General features: G+C 37.8%; 1 protein-coding gene and 1 non-coding gene across 2 annotated transcripts; both read right to left on the reverse strand.

The window, feature by feature from the left end:
• Positions 1 to 3,338: 3,338 nt before the first annotated feature.
• Positions 3,339 to 4,771, reverse strand: LOC110943759 (myosin-7-like). The gene is made up of 3 exons (XM_022185494.1): positions 4,483 to 4,771; positions 4,308 to 4,363; positions 3,339 to 4,238 (listed from the first exon to the last, which is right to left on the reverse strand). The coding sequence occupies exons 1-3, from the start codon at positions 4,769 to 4,771 to the stop codon at positions 3,339 to 3,341; spliced, it is 1,245 nt and encodes a 414-aa protein (XP_022041186.1).
• Positions 4,772 to 11,331: 6,560 nt separating this feature from the next.
• LOC118492730 lies at positions 11,332 to 11,437 on the reverse strand. The gene has a single exon (XR_004894732.1). It is a non-coding gene; the product is annotated as a small nucleolar RNA R71 (small nucleolar RNA).
• Positions 11,438 to 24,527: the final 13,090 nt, after the last annotated feature.

Genomic DNA, 24,527 nt, shown 5'->3' on the forward strand with positions numbered 1-24,527 from the left:
TGAGATTGACCAACCTGCTGATAAATAGCTTTCCGGTAGTAGTCGTCTTTTCCGAACGGATTCTGAGCACCGCTAGCTTCTCTACCCTTGCACTCCCGTTTGAAATGGCCTCTCTCCCTGCATCGAAAACAAGTAACTTTAGATTTATCAAAACCTAAAGTAGATACATGAGCATCAAGAAAGTGATTTCTCCCGGTGATTGTTTTGAACTTTTCAGCACGTCGAAGAACACTTGCAAGACACCATTTGATATCCATGAGTTCCATTTCTTCGGCATCTATCTGATTGTAATCCTCCTTTGTAAGCATAGGATTTCCGATCCGACCAGCAACAAGACCCTCATAAGATAACAACACAGAACTAAGAAGAGCCATGTGGTCTTTCGCAGTTTCCTCAGAAAAACTTTGACCTTCTGGAAGATTTAGAGTGATGTTGCACTGAATTACATAACCATTTCCTGTCTTTGTGCCCTGAGACTGAAAACTTGTATTTGACTCTTTAGGATTGACACTCAGAAATGATGAAAATCCACTGCTGCTTTTGGTTGAACTTTGATCAGCTTTTTCTGATGAATCTCCAGCACTGAATGCAGTTTGAATTTTCGGACTTCTCTGAGATTCTGGAACTGGAACACTTCCTTTATAGTACATCTTTACATCTTTTTGACCACTCGGACTGTTCATCCTATCAATCTTCTGTTGTTCCAGATCCTGACTCTAGATCTTCTCGATGAACTGTGAGATTGTCAACCCATCATAAACACCCGTATTCTTCAGAATCATCAGATAAGTTCCCCACTCTTTCTGCGGTAGTGCATCAGCCAACTTATCCACCCACTCTTCACGATCTTTAGTAATGCTAAACATAGACATGGATCGCACTAAGTGGCAATATCTCTCAATCAGCTTCTTTGTGTCTTCACCAGGTAGGCTGCTGAACAGATCAAACGCTTTCTTGAGCAGCGCCTTCTTGCTTTTTATCATGTTTTCGCTACCCTCAAATCTAACACGCAGAGCATCCCAAATTGACTTTGCGGTCTTGTCATGTTGTAATAAAATGAAGATGTCTTCTTTGATCGCTTGTTGCAATAAACTGATCATCATCTTCTCGGCTTTGTACATAACCCGTTCCTGATCCGTAAATTCAGATAATTCTTTAAGAACTTGCAACTCTGTTCTAGGCAGCACATATTTCTTCAGTATGCATTCCCAAGATCTGAGATGATTTGCCTGAACCCAGTTCTCGAACTGATCTTTCCACCCATAGTATTCTTCAATACTCATCAGTTTAGGGGGCTTTTGGGTGGTTCCCATCTCGTTTTCTAAGTTCATGGCCTGAGCAATTGCAGCTAGAGCAGACGGTGTTGCAAATGCATTGTAAAACTCGGTATCCATGAAGACTTAGCACGTTTTTCAAAAACATTGTCAAATAAGCGAAACTAGGTGAGTGTGCTCAACAAGCGAAAACCCAGATAACCAGATAAGCGCGAAACTATGCCTTAATCAACCTTTGAAGCGAAACCAGGATGTTCAGAAGAGCGGAACCTTCTGATGTATTTATAAGCAAAACTGGTTGATGTTTGAATAAGCGAAACTAATAAGCAAAACTCCAAATATGTCCCTTGAAGCGGAACCTTTCAAGCGGAACCCTGATGATTTTGGAGCGGACCCTCACTTAAGTTGACACAAAAGTGGAACTAGCTGTTCAAATAAGCGAAATCACTCAACTGTATGATGTCACTGAAGCGAAACTATATACTGTCCGAATAAGCGGAACTAAGTTCGAATATCATTTGGTCCACTTTTAGTCCATATTTTGGCATGAAACTTTCCAGGGTTTATTAATGTCCAATAACATACATTCTGCGCAATTTTGACCCAATTCTGACCGGTACAACTTTCTAAATTGAAAATAGAAGGTGTAGAAATAAGAAATCTTGACAAATTCCAGCTAATTTCTGTAGAAAACCTCCTCCCAAGCTCTGATACCACTTGTAGGATCGAGAATTGACCCGAACGAGTCGTTCAGAGGCGTTCTTCTATGTTTCAGGTGCGGAATAACAAGAAACGTAGGTAGAAATAGCTTGTTCTTCACTTAATCTACTGATTTTATTGATTTGACAACGTTTACAGCTCGATCTTCACACCGGTAGCACCTCGGTATGGAATTTGACAAAGTTACAAATGATTTCGCTTCTAGGGTTTATATAGGTGTGAGGTTTTGCTTCAAATGTCATGTAGGAATAAGCGAAACCTTCCACTTACCGTATAAGCGAAACCTCCCACTTGACATAAAAGCGGAACCTCTAGACAATGTCCCTATAAGCGAAACTATCTCTCTAAACACATACACTTGCCTATTTTCTCGTATATTGTGCCCTAAACTATATAATACAATGTATGACTCGATCCAAGACGAAGTTGACAGATGAAGTGCACCAACACTTCCCTCATTTTCATCTTGTGATTCAGACTTACCTTTGATAGATTCATCTCTCAAAACACTTTCAACAACCTTACTTACCACCTCTGAATCATCAGCATCATCAGATTTGGTGTAAGTCACATTGATATTTTCAGGTAATTGGTCAACCATGTTCAGACCTTTTGCCACATTTTCTTCATCATAAAACGTGTAGTTACCTCTCAATGGTGGTGGCACCTGATGATGTTCTAAACCAAAACCTTTTTTATTCTTTTCAGAATCTTTGTCATCTGGTGTGATGTTGAAAATACGTTCGAGAATGTCAGCATCATCAGATTTGGTGCAAGTCACATCGATATTTTCAGGTAATTGGTCAACCATGTTCAGACCTTTTGCCACCTTTTCTTCATCATAAAACATGTAATTACCTCTCAGTGGTGGTGGCACCTGATGATGTTCTGAACCAATGCCTTTTTTATTCTTTTCAGAATCTTTGTCATCTGGTGTGATGTTGAAAATACGTTCGAGAATGTACGAAGAACTATAATAACTTTGAAGTTTTGTAACAATCTTTTCTTTTCAACCAAAACTTGTTTGAGTTTAGCAACTTCATCAATACATTTATTTAACTCCTATTGCTTTTCTTCAAACTTTTTCTCATAAAGTCTTGTTGTTGTTAAGTTTTCAGACAACCTCTCATCCATACATTTGACTTGTTTCTTCAAAGTATCATAAGCTTCTTGTACTCTATGACTTGACCATTTCATTTTATCGTATTCCTTTTGTAAATCTTGAAAATTATTATCTTTTTGAACACAATCTTTTTGAACTATGATAACTTTGAAGTTTTGTAACAATCTTTTCTTTTTCAACCAAAACTTGTTTGAGTTTAGCAACTTCATCAATACATTTATTTAACTCCTGTTGCTTTTCTTCAAACTTTTTCTCATAAGTCTTGTTGTTGTTAAGTTTTCAGACAACCTCTCATCCATACATTTGACTTGTTTCTTCAAAGTATCATAAGCTTCTTGTACTCTATGACTTGACCATTTCATTTTATCGTATTCCTTTTGTAAATCTTGAAAATTATTATCTTTTTGAACACAATCTTCACATTTTGCCGAACACTTTTGTCTTAAAATCTCATTTTCTTTTTCAAAATCTTGACATTTCAGTGTCAGCTCTTCAATCTTTTGTTTCAAAACTTCTTCATTTTCAATCACTTCTTTGCATTTTATTTTGAAAATAGTTTCAATTTTATTTAATTCAATATCTTTTGATTTTAATTTTTCGTCTTTCTCAGTACATGCTTTGCACATTTCTATGCAATTCCTGCACTTATCTTCAGTTTTATCAACATTTTGATCATTGTTTAATAATTCAGAAGATTCAGTTAGAATTTTTACCTCAGTTTCATCTGGCACATTTGATTCTTCTGTTGTCAACTTCTGATCCTCATCATTCTTTTCATCAACATCCCTTGCTGTTTTCTTCACCTCTTCGACGAGCTTCTCAATCTCTTCTTCTTTCTTCTTTCTCAACTCCATCACCTTTGGTAAACTTGCCTCAAAAACTTCTTTTAATCGTTTAAACAAGTTAGCTTCATAATCTTTCTTAGATAATCTCCTTGTATGAAACGTGTCACGATCTGGAAATATGTTTGCCACTGCATCGAAATCCACCTTCCTAGGATCAACCACTGGATTACCTTGTGGATCCAAATAACATTCTCGCTCAGCATCCCATCTTTTTGCTTTTTGTGCTTCCTTAAAAGGAGCATACAGCTTTCTGATTTCAAAACTAGCATTATCTCTCTGCCATCATTTATCATCAACAACTTCAGCTACGAATGCGGATCCAACATAATCTTCTTCTAGAATAACCTTGCTCCAGTCATAACCCTCATCGTCCTGAATAACTACTTGAGCCCTCGACTTCTCTTTTTATGAACCTTCATCGATTTGCCTTTGATTCACTTTTGATGACTCGCTGTTGCGATGATAGATTGCTTTCTGATAATAATCATCTTTAAATGAATTCACAACTTCATCAGTTTGCCTGTTTGTGCACTCTCTCTTAAAGTGCCCTTCCTGTTTGCACTTGAAACAAGTAACTTTCGACTTATCGAATCCCAGTTTGTATCAGCAGTTCCTAAACATGATCTTCCGGTGATTTCCATAAATCTTTGTGCTCTCCTCATAGCGCTAGCCATGCACCATTTTATGTCTATCAGCTCCATCTCCTCTGGATCGATCTGGTCATAATCTTCCTTCGTCATATTCGGGTTTCCAACCTTACCCGTGATCAGACTTTCGTACGATTCCAGGACAGATGCTAAAAACACCATTTGTTGCTTGGCAGCTTCTGCATTCAAACTTTGAGAGTTTTTCAGATCTATGGCGATATTGCACTAGACTATTATAGGATCGTGAAACGACCTAACGAGTCGATCAGAAGAGTGCTCAGATCGAATCAGAGGCGGAATACATTGATTTGGTCTTCGTTTAGCTTGGATTCACTATTAACTGTCTCTTTTATTGATCTTGTAACAATTTACAGTACGTAGACACTTCGACGGCACCTCGGCGTCGGAAACAAGACTGTTACAAATGAGATCGTTTGAAGCCTATATATAGAAAGGACCCCTGACCGTTTGAAGGTGACATGCCACCCTTCAAACGGCCACCACTTTCAAACGGAATACTTTCAAACGGTTGGGCCTTCAAACGGTTGCAACTTTTAAACAGTCAACATCTACACATTCTATTTTGTCTTCTTGTGAAGATGTAATGGATGATGATTTGTGATGTCATCAATATGATGTCACTTGTGATGTCATATTGATGATGTCACCCTTGATCAGATCCGCACCGAAACTGAGACTCGACATAAGACGAAGACGACAGATGAATGCACCAACAGACTCCCCCTCAGATGTTGACGAGTCTTAAGTGTCGAGTCTTTGCATCTTCAGTCTTTATTAGTCTCTTTTCTTTCTTAGCATATACCAGGATCTTCTCTTTGGCTCTAGCCTCGTCAGACTCCCCCTTTCATCATGATGGGATCGCTATCTGGAATTTGCTATCACCTTGAGATCAAATCCTAGTTTTTCAGTTTAAGCTCTTCTCAGGTTCTAATGTATCTCCTGACTTTCCGTATCAGCAGGATCAGAAACCTACACATCTCAAACACTCTATTACAAACCAACAAAGTTGTAATTCAACTTAATGAATCAACTAAACATTCGAGAATTTATCACATTTAAAATTTATCACAATTTAAAACATTTCAAACTCTGATTCACCATTTCAAATCATTTAGCCAATCCCTCTGTTCACCATGTTTAGCCTTTGAAATTTTGAATATCAGCTCTCCAACATCAGTTGTCGAAAATCTTTTTTGAATTTTTCAAAATATGAAACATAAAATAGAAACAGAATTTTAAATGCAGAAATGAAATATGTACAAACAATATTTTGTGAGTTCGTGCAAGAGGATCATATCAGCTGCCGACTAGACACTAGCACCGTTAAGCTGTTATTTCATTTTAAGCTTTTAAACAGTTCGCGTTGATTGCCGATATACTGATCCACTTAAATTCTCATAAAACTTTCAACCTGTTCGGGATACTGAATTAGTGTTTTAGAACTTTAAACATCTACATGTGTCCCACCTCAGAATATACTCCCGTATCCAGACCCCAATATTCAGTCTTACAGGTGAGAATACCACAGCTGATATCTGTTAAGGGGTAGATGCGAGGGCCGTGAGAGCTCAGGTCGATACTTCCGTATACGCAGAGAGATGACGGCTTCGACTTTAAGGTGTGTCCCCTTTAGAGGATCTTTTGTTTTCAACAGCAGCGACTACCAATTTTATTGTTTCATCAGCATGCTGAGGGCGAGCTTATATTTCAAAGCTTTTGCAGAAAGTATTATCTGGGGACTAGGTCAGTATTTCCATACAGCAGAAGTCCCGGGATAATACCACAGATATCACTGATGTCACGACCCCCGACCCCATCCTGGCTGGAATCGGAAGCCGCGAGCAGTCAAGTGGTACCGGTGATTATTTTGAAAAACATTGCAGCGGAAATTTCATCAGGACCGTGAGTTAGGAAAAAATATTAGAGTTTAGAAACACCGGATTTTATTTAAATAGATGGAATAAATTCCATGTTTTACAAAGGTAGCTTTTAATAAAACGATATTTCTTAATTTGATTTAATTAATAAAATAAGCCACTTCTTGATGCCTTCAGTGTCGGATCCAATTCTTACTCCAATATACTGTAATTACCTGAAACGCGTTTTAAAAAGGTTTTGTCAGCGGGAAATACTGAGTGAATCATTCAGTTTACTAAAACGACTCATTTTTATAATTTACAGTATTAAGAGAGATTACAATGTTTCTGATATCAAACCAACTACCCACAGTATTTATCACTCGACTCGTTTCGGTGACTGTGATCATATCCCCCATTGGCTGCCCCAATGGTGATGGGTATCACTAATTAGGTTCGCTCACCTAAAGTGATAAAACAATAGTAATGTGCACAATACCCCACATACCGGCTGTAATTTGGTAATTACATAAACTTAATCACTGTAACTATAACTCTAAAAATAATTTGGAGTATTTGTAAAACAGTTGATAAAAAGAGAATGACTCACATTATAAGCATGCAGATTCAAACAGGCAAAGTCTACATATAAGCCTTGATATATTGCAGATTTATACAGGCAGAGCTTAGTCTATTGATTAGCCTTGTAACCTAGTGCACACGAACTAGGTAAATAACTAATACAGCATTTACGATAACTCACGAGATTAAAACCCTCACAACGACTGACAAAGTGTAATCACTTAAACATCCATCGGATTCACAACGAATGACAGAGTCTACCCCGAGTTTGGGCGGCACTCAAACATCCTGTCGGAATCACGACTAATGACAAAGGATAACACTTAAACATCCGGTCGGATAGTTTCAATCGATCGGACATTGAATCGTAGCAGCGATCAAGTTAATACCTGGTATCGTAGCAGCGCCTCGCTATTGTGAGTGTATTTTATGAATTAAAGGAGTCAGATTTCATTTTTGAGAATTTTGATTGGCACTTCTGAACTGCTCGACCCCCTCTCTATTTATAGCTGAAGTTTGACCCCCTCACGTGACGCGAGGGGTCCCATAGGGGCCCCGCGTGACGTGACGGGCCACGTTTCGTCATAGGGTTGCCACGTTCCTGGGTAGGCTTGCTGAGTCGATGGAAATCATAATTTCAATTTTGACAACAATTCATATGGATAATCATCGAGTAGGGAACACCCCCCTCTGAGTTTTAGGGGCCCTGATCCTGATTCTGATTGTTCTGGAAATTTTAGGAGTGGTATAGGATTACCTGGGTGTCTCAATTAAGGTTTCCTATGGGGCAAATAAAATAATTGATATGACTTTTGATGAGAGTTGTTTACAAAATAGAATAATAAATAATAGTTTTGGGTGAACCACAAAAAGAAAATAAAATGGTGAATGGACCCGCTTTGTAACTTTAGGGTTCAACTAGGAAATTTCCTGGTATAAATTTTGGGTATAATTTCTTAGCTATTAAAAATATATATTGCACTCGTGGTAAGTATAGTACCCCTAATTCAACCTTGTCCCAATGTCCCGAGACCGAATCCCAACAACTTAGTCGGGCAGAGCCCTGACATAAGTTATGAGGCTCAGATCAATCGGAAAGGGTAGCGGTGATCGGGAGTTACAATACTTAAAACAGGGTAGAGTTTTATTATTATTATTAATGAAAATAAAAATAAAAATAGAAGTTTTGAAAGGGTAGTTTGGCGATACAGGGAATAAGGAAAAAGAATGCAAGATATGAAGAAGATATGAAGTTTGGTAGGCTATTTATATCAAAGGCTTTATGCCTTGTCATTATTTTTATTTAGATATGAAAGACACGTATCATATCTATCTATTCTAATTGTTCTTTCAAAATTACACATACCTACTTCATGCAAATATTTTATTATTTATATTTAGTTCTTATCTGATTATGTGTACTCACAAATTCAAAATGTAAAGTTTATTTATTATTTTATTTTTTCCATACGTATACATTTGAATTTAACTTTCAAAGTTTGTGTTTTATTATTTTTTTATACATTATATATTATAATTAATTTAACTGCTTCGCTTATTTGGTGCTTATAACTTCTAAAATATGGCGTTCTAGAAAATAATAAATATGTTATTAGAACGAGAATATTTTTGTCTACATTTGGGTCTAAGTTTCATTAAAATTAGAGTGGGTTCAAAATACAATGTATTTTAAAATTTAATTATTAACGGTTCCCTGGGCCTGTGACGGGTGGTCCATTGGACAACCCTTAATCATGTTAAAAGACGAAATAATCCTTCACTTAATCGTGTAATTATCTTGAATTAGATAACTACTGTTGCTTATGTTTCAGGTGCGGTTCGGGAGTTAAAAGATGGATTAAATGTAGCTTTGGAGGGTTTAGAGACGAACGGGTCGAGCGTGGAACAAGAGACGAAACAAAAGAAGATATATCAGCCCACCACCGTAAATTACGGTCCTACCGTAATTTACGGTGGACCTGGATTTCATCTGGAGCCTACCGTAATTCAGACAATATGCACCGTAAACCTTTTATGCCCACCGTAAATTACAGTGGAGCCGTAATTTACGGTGGTGGCTGCGATCAAATGTGTAACTGCCTCATTAAGTTGGTTTTTAGATGTCTTTTCAAGGGTTCTCATGATTGGACGGTTTTGGAACATCTTGGGGGCGAATTTTGGCTGTCTTGCTTGGTTTTGAACAATTGTTATCATCCGGTTTGTAATTTCGATTCGCATGAACATTGGATTTGCTAATATGATGATTCACCAAGCCATGTCCGGCTAAACTCTTCGGTGATCATCTTAGGTGAATGTTTCTATTAAACTTTTGTGTGTTTATTTCTGAATTTCTAGAATGATAACTTGCGTTGCTTGAATATCATGGTGTATGTTTAATTGCTTGTAATTTGTTAATCGATATTGCAATTTCTAGTCTCAATCGTACGTTCTTGGTGCCGTTGGCAATAGAGATATCACGGGAAGGGTTAGGGTTGGTTATTGATTAATTGGTCATCGGGAAACAACCTCGCGTTATCTAATCCGAGTACTTTGTTCTCTTTTATCACAACAATTATCTATACACGAGTTATGTCTATGTAACTCTTTCTAGTTGGAATTACACACAATTGTTTAAAGAAACTGAATCCTAAGATGGTCATTGTTTTCCTAATCTGTTAAACAACCAATTTCAATTTGCTCTTAGTTTTTAATTTAGTTTTCTAAAACAACAATCCAAACCATTGATCTTTATTTTTTCTGCAAATTAGATTAATTGTAGTTTAAGTGCAAAGCTATACAATCGACATACCTTCCACATACTCCCTGAGTTCGATACCCTCTTACCACTATCTATAGTTGTTTTGGGGATTAAATTTGCGTGACCCACGACAATCACGTCAAATTTTGGCGCCGTTGCCGTGGAGTAGTGCGCAACGTGTGTTAGTTTAATAGTTTTGTTTTGTTATTTTCGGGTTTACGCTGGTTGTGTTTTAGTGTGCAGGTACTTCAGGTGTATGCATACTAGGGGCTCTCACAGGTCATCACCGCTATCGTTTGATCCGGAAATTGAAAGGACGCTAAGACAAAACAGAGTTTTAGTACGAGAAAACAAGATCATTGGTTCACCTACTTCACCCATCGCACCGAGAAACATCATGGCTGATTCTCAAATTCCACCTACAACGGGTCAATCATCCTCATCCTTTATACCTACTTCCACCCAACCATCACCAAACACCACATTACCTAACACCACCGCTGAATTCACACCATCCAATGTCACCCAACCAATCACTACCCAAGTTGAACCCACCTTTACCTATAACCCATCCACCACAATCCCACCATTATCCCACTTCTTTCCCCCAACTACGGGTCAATCATCATCCACTTTCACAATTGCACCAAATTCAACTATTGTGCATACTACTTCATCTTTTAGACCATAACAACAACAATCGGGTTTTCAGTATTCGACCATCCCATTTGGGCAAACTTCGGGAATTCAAGGAGATGGTTATGATGAGGGATTTAAAGATTTTGAGGGGTATGATGATGATGGTTAGGCTTATGGAGGTTATGGTGATCAAGGGGAGTTTGGGTATGTGCAAAGTCAATCTCAAGGGATGACAAGTGTTGGTGGAATGCCACAACAACAACTTATACCACAACACATTCGGCCGAGACCACAAGGGCCACCAATGCAACAACCTATTCCATTGCAACAAGTCCGGCCACAACATGTACAACAACAATTCCAAAGGCCACCTCAACGCCCACCGATGCGACAACAACAGTTTCAACAACCAATCGCACCACAAGGGCAAGTACCAAGGCCAAATGGTCCTATTATTCCAAGAGGTAGGTATGGTGTACCAAGGAGACACCTTAGAGAAAATGTGAGGGGTATCGAAGCACATTTTCGGCCGGTAATCACTCAAAACCATTCACCGGTAGTCATTCCTCATAATGATCAAGGGCGAACATTTGAAGTAAGGACCAACTCTTTGCAAAGTTTACCAAAGTACAAGGGGTTGGCAACGGAGGAGCCTTACTTTCATTTAGAGGCTTATGACTCAATTTGCAACACTCTTGGGAGTCAAGGGTTTTCGGCCGACGATATCAAATTGGTATTATTCCAATTTTCTTTGGAAGATAAGGCGAAGAAGTGGTTTTACACGTTACCTTCGGCATCCATATATACATGGGGGGAGATGCAACAAACTTTCTTGGATGAGTTTTACACCGCCCAAAAGACTAACGATGCAAGAAAGGGGTTGAGAAGCTTCCAACAACAACATGGTGAGATGTTTCACGAGGCATTCGAGCGTTTCAATATGATGATTAAAAATTGCCCTCACCATGGAATTGAATTGTGGGAGTTGATGAATGCCTTCCACGAGGGGTTGAGTGCCGAAGATGCACGTGATTTGATGTCTATTACCGGTGGGACTTTTGGAACAAATTATGAGAACGATGATTGGGAGTTCTTGGAAAGCATGGCAACTACATCAAAGAGGAAAGCTCAAGCCTCAAGAAGAGCCCGACCGGCCATTGCTCGACCTCAAGTGCACGCCATAGATGATGGTAATGTTCAAACCACTAACCAAATTTATGATGTTTGTGCTTTGTGTAATGAAATAGGTCATGCGGCTGAAAATTGCCAAGGGATGTTGGAAGGGCAATACGAAGAAGTCCATGCGGTTCAAGGTCAAGGTCAAGGAGGAGGTGGTAGGAATTACAATAATATGAACTCTAACACCTACCACCCCGGGTTGAGGAACCACCCGAATTTTCGATATGGGAACCCTTCAAATCAAGCAAACCCGAATTTTCAAGGTAGCCAAGGTAACTTTGGTTCACGCCAATCTTATAATAACCAAGGTGGATACCGAGGCGGAAATAACCAAGGCTATCAAAAACAATACCAAACGGGTCAAGAACAAGGGGGCTCTTCGGGTGGAAACGAGATGATGGAGATGCTAAAGAGTATGCAAATGGAGATGCAAAAACGGAACCAACTTGATGAAGTGCGAATGCAAAAGGATGAGGTTCGTGACAAAAGCATCCAATCACTAACAACCCAAATGGGTCAATTAGCAACCGATGTGGCGGAATTGAAGAAAGGTAAGGGTCAACTTCCAAGCGACACTAAGGTAAACCCTTCACATGGTTCGTCACGAGGTGATGTTAATATTAATCATGTTAGTGTTTTGAGAAGTGGAAAAGAGTTCAAAGCCAATTTGTCACCCGAATTGGTTGAGGGGGTAGTTGAGGATGTCACGGGTAATGAAAGTGATGATGAAGTTTCACCGGTTAAACCAAAAGAAACAATTGTTAAAAAACCGGGTTTGGGTGAAAACGAAAAGAATGAAAAGGTTGAGGGTGAACCGAGTCAAGTCTCGTTTCCATCGGCCTTACTTGACCCGGGAAAGAAAAATTTTATCGTGTCGAGAGGTCCTCAAAAAGAGGAGATGTGGGACATGTTTAAACAAGTAAAAATAAATCTCCCACTCCTCGATGCAATAAAACAAGTCCCCGCTTATGCAAAATTCTTAAAAGAATTATGTACACAAAAAAGGCAAAACAAGAAGAAAGTGCCTAAGCGGGTGGATTTAACCGGGCAAGTGAGTGCGGTTTTAAATGGGGAGCTTCCTCCTAAGCTCCAAGATCCGGGCACGCCATTGATTAATATACAAGTTGGTAATTTTCAAATGGCTAAGGCGTTGCTAGATCTTGGAGCCGGGGTTAGCATTTTACCGGGGGGCTTATATAACCAATATGACTTTGGTCCGTTAGCAAGGGTGGAGACAACGGTTGTTTTGGCCGATTTGTCTCATAAGTTACCTCGGGGTATGGTTCAAAATGTAATTGTGAAAATTGATCAGTTTTGTTACCCGGTTGACTTTTTAGTCTTGGATTACTCATCGGCGGACCCTAAGCAACAACAAAATATAATTTTGGGTCGGTCGTTTTTAAGCACCGCACATGCTATTATCGATTGTAGATTTGGTACAGTTGATATGGCTTTTGGAAATAGAAAAATGCGTTTGAATGTAACAATTCTAATGCTAACGGCGTTGATGAGTGTTTCATGGCAGATATAGTTGATGGATGCAACCCGCATGAGTATGAGGAGGATGGTTTGGATATTTGCCTGTGTGATTTTTCTGAACAGGTACATGCTTATGCACTCCGAGTTGAAGAGGAAAAGCAAGACGCGATGGCGTTGAAAGAAGGTAGACCGCCATGGACTCATCAATTTGAAGGTTTACCGGCGGAGATCGATTCGGGTACGAAACCATCCTTAGAGGAACCACCAAAGTTGGAGCTCAAAGACTTGCCTAGCCACTTGAAGTATGTGTTTTTAGGGGATAATGACACCTTACCGGTCATTATTGCCTCTAATTTGGAGTTGGCACAAGAGCAAGCATTGATGGAGGTCTTAAAAGAGAACAAGGGAGCTATTGGATGGACGATTGCCGACCTCAAAGGAATTAGTCCATCCATTGTCATGCATAAAATCATTACCACTGAAGATGCAAAGCCGACACGAGAGGCTCAAAGGCGATTGAATCCGAACCTACGGGAGGTAGTTAAAAAAGAGGTAATTAAATGGTTGGATGCGGGAATTATTTATCCAATTTCGGATAGTGCTTGGGTGAGTCCCGCCCAAGTTGTGCCTAAGAAGGCCGGCATTCAAGTAGTCAAGGATGAAAGTGGTGAACAAATTGCCACCCGGCCGGTTACCGGGTGGCGTGTATGTATTGACTACCGAAAATTGAATGCCGCCACTTCTAAGGATCATTTCCCGCTACCATTCATTGATCAAATTATTGAAAAACTATCGGGTCAAAAATACTACTGTTTTTTGGATGGGTATTCGGGTTACAACCAAATCGCCATACACCCGGATGACCAACACAAGACCACCTTCACTTGTCCATATGGCACCTTTGCCTTTCGGCGAATGCCATTTGGCTTGTGCAATGCTCCGGCAACCTTCCAACGATGTATGATGAGTATTTTCTCGGACATGGTTGGAGAGTCGCTCGAAGTATTTATGGATGACTTCTCCATTTTTGGCACTAGTTTTGATGCTTGTCTCAATGAATTACAAAAAGTGTTAAAAAGATGTGTTGAGAAAAATTTAGTGCTAAGTTGGGAGAAAAGTCATTTCATGGTGCAAGAGGGCATTGTGTTGGGTCATGTGATTTCTGAAAGGGGGATGGAGGTGGATAAGGCAAAAATACGGGTAATATCATCTTTGCCACCTCCGAAAAATGTTAAGGGTGTAAGGTCATTCTTGGGACACGCGGGTTTTTATAGACGTTTCATTAAGGGTTTTAGTGTTATCACCAAACCCTTATGCAACTTGTTATTGAAAGATGTCCCATTTGATTTTACTAACGAGTGTATGCAAGCATTCACTGTTTTGAAGGAACACTTGGTCAAGGCTCCTATTTTGCAACCACCAGATTGGTCAAAGCCGTTCGAGATAATGTGTGATGCGAGCGACACCACTATTGGTGCAGTTTTGGGTCAACGGGTTGACAAGAAACCGGTGGTTATTTACTATGCAAGCAAAACTTTATCCGAAGCGCAACTTAACTACACCACAACCGAGAAGGAATTACTAGCGGTGGTGTATGCTTTGGATAAGTTTCGCTCGTATATTTGGGGGAGCAAAGTAGTGGTTTATTCGGATCATAGTGCGGTCCGGTACTTGATGGAGAAAAAAGACGCGAAGCCTCGTTTGATTCGGTGGGTCTTATTATTACAAGAGTTCGATCTAGAAATCCGAGATAAAAAGGGAAGTGAGAATGTAGTAGCGGATCACTTGTCCTGGATTCCGGTGGAAGGGACCGATGATGTGAGTGAAATTAATGAAAGTTTCCCCGATGAGCAACTTTTAGCCGTTTCCACTTTCGTTGCACCGTGGTATGCTCATTATGTCAACTATTTAGCCACGGGTGCCATCCCAAGTCATTGGACCAAAAAGCTTCGACAACAATTCATGGTCCAAGTAAAACAATACATTTGGGATGAACCGGATCTCTTCAAGATCGGACCGGATCAAGTTATACGAAGGTGTGTACCCGAAACAGAAGTGTTGGAAATTTTGACCCATGCCCATTCGTCCGCATGTGGGGGTCACTTTAGTGGGCATAAAACAGGCTATCGGGTTCTTTCCTGTGGGTTTTATTGGCCCACCATTTTCAAGGATGCAATTGAATTCGCCAGAAATTGTATAAATTGCCAAAAAATGGGTAGTATATCGAAGAGGGATGAGATGCCGTTACAACCGATCTTGGTTGTTGAGATATTTGATGTATGGGGTATAGATTTTATGGGTCCCTTCCCGAATTCGAATGGTTTCTTATACATTTTGGTAGCGGTGGATTATGTCTCGAAGTGGATTGAGGCTATTGCAACACGAACGAACGACCATTCGGTTGTTTGTAAATTTGTTCAATCCAACATCTTTTCTCGCTTCGGAATCCCGCGGGTTATTATAAGTGATGGTGGTTCGCATTTCAAGAACTTCAATTTCGGAAAATTATTGAAAAGATATAGCGTGAACCACCGAGTTGCCACACCTTCCCATCCGCAAACAAGTGGACAAGTCGAAGTGTCCAACCGTCAAATCAAAGAGATCCTCATGAAGACGGTAAGAACGGATAGAAAGGATTGGTCGAGCAAGTTAGATGATGCATTGTGGGCATACCGAACGGCCTACAAGACTCCTATTGGCACAACACCTTACCGGATGGTGTATGGTAAGGGTTGTCACTTGCCAATGGAGTTGGCACATAGAGCACATTGGGCGATTAAGACGGTTAACGCGGATTATGATGAGGCGGGTAAGTTGAGAAAGTTTCAATTGAGCGAGATAGAAGAGATTCGGGATGAGGCGTACGAATGTGCATCGGCCTATAAAGATAAACTCAAGAAAGTGCATGATGCGAAATTGAGAAAGAAAACATTCGAAGTGGGGCAAAAAGTTTGGTTGTATAACTCAAGATTGAAGATGTTTGCGGGCAAGCTCAAAAGCAAATGGATGGGTCCGTATGTCATTCGGAGAGTTGGGAGATTTGGTGATGTAGACATCCAAGACGAGCAAACATTGAAACAACAAATGGTGAACGGTCACCGATTGAAGCCGTACTTGGAGGGGAACGACATCAACAACTTGGAGCTTGACAAAGCGGGCTACATCTTGCGCCCGGTCGATGAGGAACAACCATGAGAGGCCCAGGTTTGGTAGTCTACATAGTAGTATTTTGTTTTGTTTGTTTTGTATAATTTGCACAATTGTCGTATTTCTTCGAAATCCGTGTTTGAAACAAGTGTGGGGACGTTCGGGTTTGTGTTGAGGACAACACGGGCTTTTTGAGGGGGTAGGTTAATTTTTACAAGTTTTTGAAAAAATTAAAAAACCATAAAAAAATCGAAAAAATTGAAAAACATAAAAAATGATACCTTAAAACAGCATTTTGCACGAATCAGGATCGCCCAGTATCCACCGTAATTTACGGTGGAGAGGAATTATGGTTGATCTTTACGGTAATTTTAGACTGATTTACGGTAACCATTCCTTTTCAATGTGTACCGTAATTTACGGTATGACCGTAAATTACGGTGAGTGATGAAATTTTCTGAGTTTTACGGTGCAGTTCTACTGATTTACGGTGAAGATTGGTGATTCAGGTCTCACCGTAAATTACGGTTTGACCGTAATTTACGGTACGCATTAAAACTTGATATATTTGTCTGGTTCTTGTATATAAAAAAAACATAATAACAGCAGCTTACGAGAGTTAACCCTAGCCACACATACCCTTTGCACTCTACATTCTATCTATCAACATCATCTCTATCAAACAAAACCCACAAACCTCCATAGCTCTTCTACCTTCAATTCTCCATAACTTTCTAAATTTTTGTCCAAATCAAGTGAAATTGAAGTCTAACTTGACTAATTTTTCACAAGCTTGTCGATTGTGAGGAGAGATTTCCGAGAAAACGCAATTTTAGGGTCCGAATTCTAAACCCTAGTTTGAAAAATTTGGGGGTTTTGGGAGCTTTTGTTTCACAAGCACTCTTGCATCTTTAAACAAAGGTATGAAAGCTTATTTGTTATATTTTGATGCTACATTGTGAAAAGTAAGGTGATTTAGGTTACTTGCTCATACCCACTTGCTTGTTCTTAGATATGGTTATGAAATTGATTATTTGAACATGGTTATGGTTGTAGATGTAGGATTTGTGGTTAAAGTAGTGAACTTTTGGGATGCTCTACATGGTAGAGACATCATGCCAGATTTTTGAAAAATTCTTGATATACTTTTGGTTCACTAGCATCTACAACCATGATAACAAGCAAGTGTGGGGATGTTTAGGTGGAAGGAGCCTAATTTTGTGTTGCTTTTGTTGATTGTCTAATGTGTGTAGGAAATGGCTAAGACGAAAGAACAAGCGGGATCGAGTTCATCATCATCAAAAGGGAAAGGCAAACAAAAGGAACAACAACCGCGAAAAAGGCAATATATGGGTCGGATAAGTGAAAGCGAGAGTGGGAGTGAAGAAGAAATGGAGTTGGATCCGAGTGAAAAGCCGGTGTGGAATTCGGGTCCATTATATGATCAAGCAGAGGAGTGGCAACCAACACTCTACCATGACTGCATGAATAAGTTGAAGAACAAGGCAGCGGCTTTCATTTGTGAACGAGAGGTTCGGGAAGTGGAGTTCCAACAGTTTGGGGTGTTTGATAAGTTTCGGGCGCTAGGATGGGAATCGGCGCTTAAATGTTTCGATAAAGACAAAAGCAACTTGTTTATGACCGAGATACAAGAATGGATGGCGACTTTGAAATGTCACAATTTTAACAAGCCGTCACAGATGAACTTGAATGTGGGTCAAGGGGGTCATGGTGGAGGTCACGGTGGTATGTTTTACGACTATGCGCAACAAACTTATGAGCCGGGTTGGGCTTATAACGGTACAATGCAAGAAGTGATTGAAAGTCAACGTCCTCCGGCATCTATTTTTGATACATGGTCGGGGTCGGAGAGGACGTTGTATGATCAAAACACGAGGAATAGTGCAAGTATAGAGCGGTCGTTAAAACATAGCTTTGATCGCCAAGAGTCGTGGAACCGCACATTGGTGTATTCCCGAGAGGTGGAAACGAATAATAGATATCATGACGATCAAGCGAGGAGGATGCATGCAGATTGGCATGCCGGAAGGCCGGTTGTTAAGGATCCACAACATGTGGATTATGCCTCGTTACCGCCTTATGACGGTAGTGTCTCATATCCGACTCCACCACTTCACCATTCTCAATGGCTTGACCCGAGGCAGCAAGAGGGAGCCCAACAACAAGGAGGGAGTAGCAGCGGCGCGTTTGGATTCGGAGAATGGAATGGCATGATGTCATCCATTTTTAGACCTCCAGGACCGCGCTACTATTAGTCAGGTGGTGTTCTCTCTTTTGTATAATTTGTGCATAGTTTTAGTTTTATTTTGTTTATGGTTGGGTGGTTGGGTGGTGTATGATTGTGTTGCTTTGTTGGGTTGGTGTTTGTTGGTGGTGTCATGTTTTTTAAAAAAAAGAAGAAAAAAAAATATAAAATGAAAAAATACAAAAAGAAATTTGTGGTTTGAGTGAAGAAGCTCTTGTTGATGATTGAATGAATTTAGTGATCAAAGCCTCCTAAAGCTATACATTGGGGTCAATGTATCCCAAGTGTGGGGATGGGGGGAAATTTTAAAGATTTTGAAAAATTTTGAGTCAAGTAAAACGATGTGAAAATTTGAACACCCTAGATTAACCCCAAGTTGGTGCACCGGCAACCCTTGATACCTTTTTCATTCTTGGTGAGAATTGTAGCCACACTTGTATATAAATAATGCTTATCTTTGATGAGAGTGGCAACGAGTGGGGGTGCATTAGAACTTGTGCTTGAATGCGATTTGAGTCCTTAGTTAGACATGAATGTAGAAAGGATAAGGGCATTTAGGTAGCCTCGTCGTTGGTGTGAGCGAGTGTGGGATTTGGGGGGTTGGACCTCATAAGTATATATATGAGCATGGTAGTGAGAGGGGCGGGGGTTTGGACATTTAGTTGCCCATTTTGTGCCTTAAAAGCTTATCATTTGTTACCCCTAGCTACTTACTTAAAAATTTACCCATATTTTATATATTCCATTTCCTACCCATATACCCAGCCGTGTTACAACCTTGAAAGTCCCTTTGATTTGCATTTATGTTTGACACATTTTAGGAGAATGATCGATTTAGGTACAAGCTTATAGTTGTGCAACCACCCGTTTGCCTAGTGTGTATCTAGCTTATCTTTGCTAGTTTTCACTTGTAGCCGAGAGGAGAGATTTAGAGAGGGGTGCATTAGTTGGGTGTTAAAAAAGGGGTTAGTAAAAGGATTGCTTGTTTTGCTTGGTTTAATTTGATCACTTGTTTTGAAATTGATTTGATGAGTTGCTTGGGACAAGCAACGGTTAAGTGTGGGGATGTGATGGGTGGTCCGTTGGACAACCCTTAATCATGTTAAAAGACGAAATAATCATTCACTTAATCGTGTAATTATCTTGAATTAGATAACTACTGTTGCTTATGTTTCAGGTGCGGTTCGGGAGTTAAAAGATGGATTAAATGCAGCTTTGGAGGGTTTAGAGACGAATGGGTCGAGCGTGGAACAAGAGACGAAACAAAAGAAGATATATCAGCCCACCACCGTAAATTACGGTCCTACCATAATTTACGGTGGACCTGGATTTCATCTGGAGCCTACCGTAATTCAGACAATATGCATCGTAAACCTTTTATGCCCACCGTAAATTACGGTGGAGCCGTAATTTACGGTGGTGGCTGCGATCAAATGTGTAACTGCCTCATTAAGTTGGTTTTTATGATGTCTTTTCAAGGGTTCTCATGATTGGACGGTTTTGGAACATCTTGGGGGCAAATTTTGGCTGTCTTGCTTGGTTTTGAACAATTGTTATCATCCGGTTTGTAATTTCGATTCGCATGAACATTGGATTTGCTAATATGATGATTCACCAAGCCATGTCCGGCTAAACTCTTCGGTGATCATCTTAGGTGAATGTTTCTATTAAACTTTTGTGTGTTTATTTCTGAATTTCTAGAATGATAACTTGCGTTGCTTGAATATCATGGTGTATGTTTAATTGCTTGTAATTTGTTAATCGATATTGCAATTTCTAGTCTCAATCGTACGTTCTTGGTGCCGTTGGCAATCGAGATATCACGGGAAGGGTTAGGGTTGGTTATTGATGAATTGGTCATCGGGAAACAACCTCGCGTTATCTAATCCGAGTACTTTGTTCTCTTTTATCACAACAATTATCTATACACGAGTTATGTCTATGTAACTCTTTCTAGTTAGAATTACACACAATTGTTTAAAGAAACTGAATCCTAAGATGGTCATTGTTTTCCGAATCTGTTAAACAACCAATTTCAATTTGCTCTTAGTTTTTAATTTAGTTTTCTAAAACAACAATCCAAACCATTGATCTTTATTTTTTCTGCAAATTAGATTAATTGTAGTTTAAGTGCAAAGCTATACAATCGACATACCTTCCACATACTCCCTGAGTTCGATACCCTCTTACCACTATCTATAGTTGTTTTGGGGATTAAATTTGCGTGACCCACGACAATCACGTCAAATTAGTTACTTCATATTTCTAACAGTCGACTTACCCGTAATATACTTGTCTAATAATATAAGTTTTTCATATACTTTTATTTTATTAGAAAGTTCAACCAAACCATATACAGGCCAATTAATTTAGAATAATATTTCAACCAACTATATAAAATAGTGTTTAAAACTATTTGGGTTGAATATTTATTTATAAAAATAGACTAGTCACTAGTGGTTAATAAATTTAACCAAACCTATAATTCTTATATAAAAATAGGAATGTTACATTCTCCCCACCTTGTTTTGAACAAGGTGATGAAGTAATCCCGAACCTACAAATGTTTGGTAAACAAACTTATTTTCCGGAAAAACCATTCTGATTAAAACACAGTTAAGTGTTTTGAAATCACAATGGGAAAATAGTTTGTTGTGAGGGGGAGTTCTGATTGTTTACGCCATGCGGATGGAGAATTGAAGCGATTCGATATCAGTTGTCATGTTCTGTACAGTTTGTTTTCAATTTTCATTAGATGTATTTGAATTTTAGGGGGAGTAAGAATTTTTAGAAAATCCAAAAACATCAGAAAATTTGAAAAAGACAAAAACATGATAAAACTTATAAATGAGTTTTGGTGCGAATAGGGGAAATGATAGTACATCTGCTAGACGGACACAGTACGCTAAAGATTTGTAATGTTTAAAATGCAATTAAGCAGTCTCGCTAAAGATGTGCTGGTAGGTTTTTGCAAAATTAGTAGATCAGTTTGGGATATAAACATAAATTTCACTTGCGTTTACGTGGGGAACACCTCCAGGATATATAGGTAACCCCTAAAATCCTGTTTGAAAGGTCCCGTATTCTGAGATATTAGGTCTTTATGCTCAGTTGTAACATTCCTATTTTTATATAAGAATTATAGGTTTGGTTAAATTTATTAACCACTAGTAACTAGTCTATTTTTATAAATAAACATTCAACCCAAATAGTTTTAAACACTATTTTATATAGTTGGTTGAAATATTATTCTAAATTAATTGGCCTGTATATGGTGACCATATACAGGCCAATTAATTTAGAATAATATTTCAACCAACTATATAAAATAGTGTTTAAAACTATTTGGGTTGAATGTTTATTTATAAAAATAGACTAGTTACTAGTGGTTAATAAATTTAACCAAACCTATAATTCTTATATAAAAATAGGAATGTTACATTCTCCCCACCTTGTTTTGAATCTCGTCCTCGAGATTTGGGTTACGATATTTCTTTTAAACTTATGTCATGTTTTAGTCAAATAAAAATATTAAGGTGAATGATACAGAATCAAAACATATTCAAATTTTGTGAATACGATTTGTATAATAAATAAGACTCAATGGTTCAATTGAATTAGTTCAAGAAATCGATGACAAACGAATGAGATGAAATGATATAATTTTCAAAGTGACTAGGTTTAAGTCAAAAGATATATAATCAATAGATATTTAAAATGAATGTGAAGGATTTTGAGAATCAATAAAATTCTTTGTCAAAAGAAAGCTTACTTTGATTGACAACTGAGGAAGACTTACAATTGATAGATTCAAATGAAATGAAAGCATAAAAATGATTTGTAAAATATTAAATATGATATGAGAAAATCAATGTGCTGAGATGAGTGAATTGCAAAGATATATAAAAATACAATAGAGTTAGTGTATCATTGTTTAGAGTTGCAAGTTGTTTTGGCATGACCAACCATTATATTATATTTATAAAGCAAATGTGATATATATTATTTGTGTCCCTGTCCGAACCGTATCTTATATATCAAATAAAAATACTATGTAATATATATTATTTATTACGCATTTTTACTATATGTAAAAAGGTTACCACTTTTAATTAAATATTACTTTAGTATTTTACTATACTATGTAAAATAACTTATATTTATTATGTAATATAGATTACAAATCACCGCAATGAAGTTTATTACATTACAAAATATTTTAGTATTATTATTTTGTAAAAGAAATCATTATTATTTATAATGTTAAATGAAAGTTTGTAAATAAAGGTGTAAAAATATTTATTGTACAAAAGTATTTGTAAAATATTTTGTAAATATATAACACTTAATGGGTTGATTCGATGTGATTACTTATTTTCATTTTTGAAACTATATAACGTTGTGAATGTATTTACAAATGTTGTAAATAAGTGAAAACAAAGATTATTACAATATTCTCCTAACCCAACGTAGTTGATGACTACTATATTATTCTTATTTTCTTTCCAGAGTAGGTACCACAAAACATGTGATACACAATTATTTATATAATTTTTTTTATTCGTCCTTCTAATTCTTGTATGAAAATATGTATTTTCTTTAAAGTTTATATATTTACATATAATTAAAATTTACTCAATAAGTATGATGACTTTATTTATATATATTAACTAGTTATTATCATGGTTGGATATTGGTTAGTGCTGCTTTGTTTAAGCATAGGTGGCCAGTCCATGCCTAACTAAGGCTAGGCTATTCAATACATGCCACTGATAATAACTCTAGTATCTAAAAATAATACTAACACTTCTGTTATTTATTACTAAAAATTTAAAATTATTAATAATAAATAAGTTAAATATAAACTTAAATGAGAGTATATCTCAATATAATTTTTTTATATATAAAATATAAATTCTTTACCTCAATGGTTTAACAAAATTCATTAATTCGATATCAAAGAGTCACTGTTTTACAATAATGCGATTCATAGTGCAAAAAGTGAAATGATATTTGAGTTTTGATAAAATAATAAATTGGAATGAAGCCCTCCAGTGGTCTTCATAAAGCATGCGAATCATACTTGCAACAAACAGAGCATGCGTAACGTGTGGATTTACCAAGAAATGAAATAGATCCATATTCGCTATTATGAAAGAAATCCTCATGATATGATGACTATTAGAGGAAGTAGAAATGCGAAAGTCAACTTATTATATGCAGAAGTCAGAATTTCAATGAAAAGAAATATAAAAACTTTATCTGGAATTTCGTGTGATAACTGTTGTTAAATGACATTACCAGGGAATGTTGAATAAAATAAAATAGGGAATTTGCAAAGGTATATGACTCCTTTTGCAGTGATAATAATTATGACTCTGATTAGACTGTGCACCGAAAATTGTGAAATCTTGTTACAACGTACCTCAGCGAGATTTATGTCGGTTGTAGGATCATATGGCAAAGTGCTTCTTTTTGATTAGTAGTTTTTCTACTGACGGAATTAGCATTGGTGTCATCGTGCCTAATTTATATTTTTCAAAGGTCTTGCCTTGGAAGTCGTATGTGATATACTTTGACCTTTGTGGACGTATAATTTAAGTTTCATGTGTTTTCTTGTGTATTAGCACAACTTTATATGCTTCTTACTTGCGTTAATGGTTTATGGTAACGTATTAGAAATTCTTATACTTTTGATGATATCCCAACTTTAAAGGGTTCTCATTGTACGAGTTACGAGGTAAATGATCAAACAAAATAATGTTTGCTATTGGAGAAGAGATTCCTGATAAAGAAATCTAGACACAGATGCTTGTGCTTTATTTCAAATTGTCAATCCTTATGGTTTTTGGATTTCCTTATAGATATACCTATCTATATAATCACATATTTCACATGCTGAAATAAACATACCAATTGTCAGGTCAATGTATTTAACAGATTCATATTTCCAAAAACAAATCAGATATCAAATCATGATATTATTTAGGG

This window comes from Helianthus annuus, chromosome 5, assembly GCF_002127325.2.
Source record: "Helianthus annuus cultivar XRQ/B chromosome 5, HanXRQr2.0-SUNRISE, whole genome shotgun sequence".
NCBI lineage: Eukaryota > Viridiplantae > Streptophyta > Magnoliopsida > Asterales > Asteraceae > Helianthus > Helianthus annuus.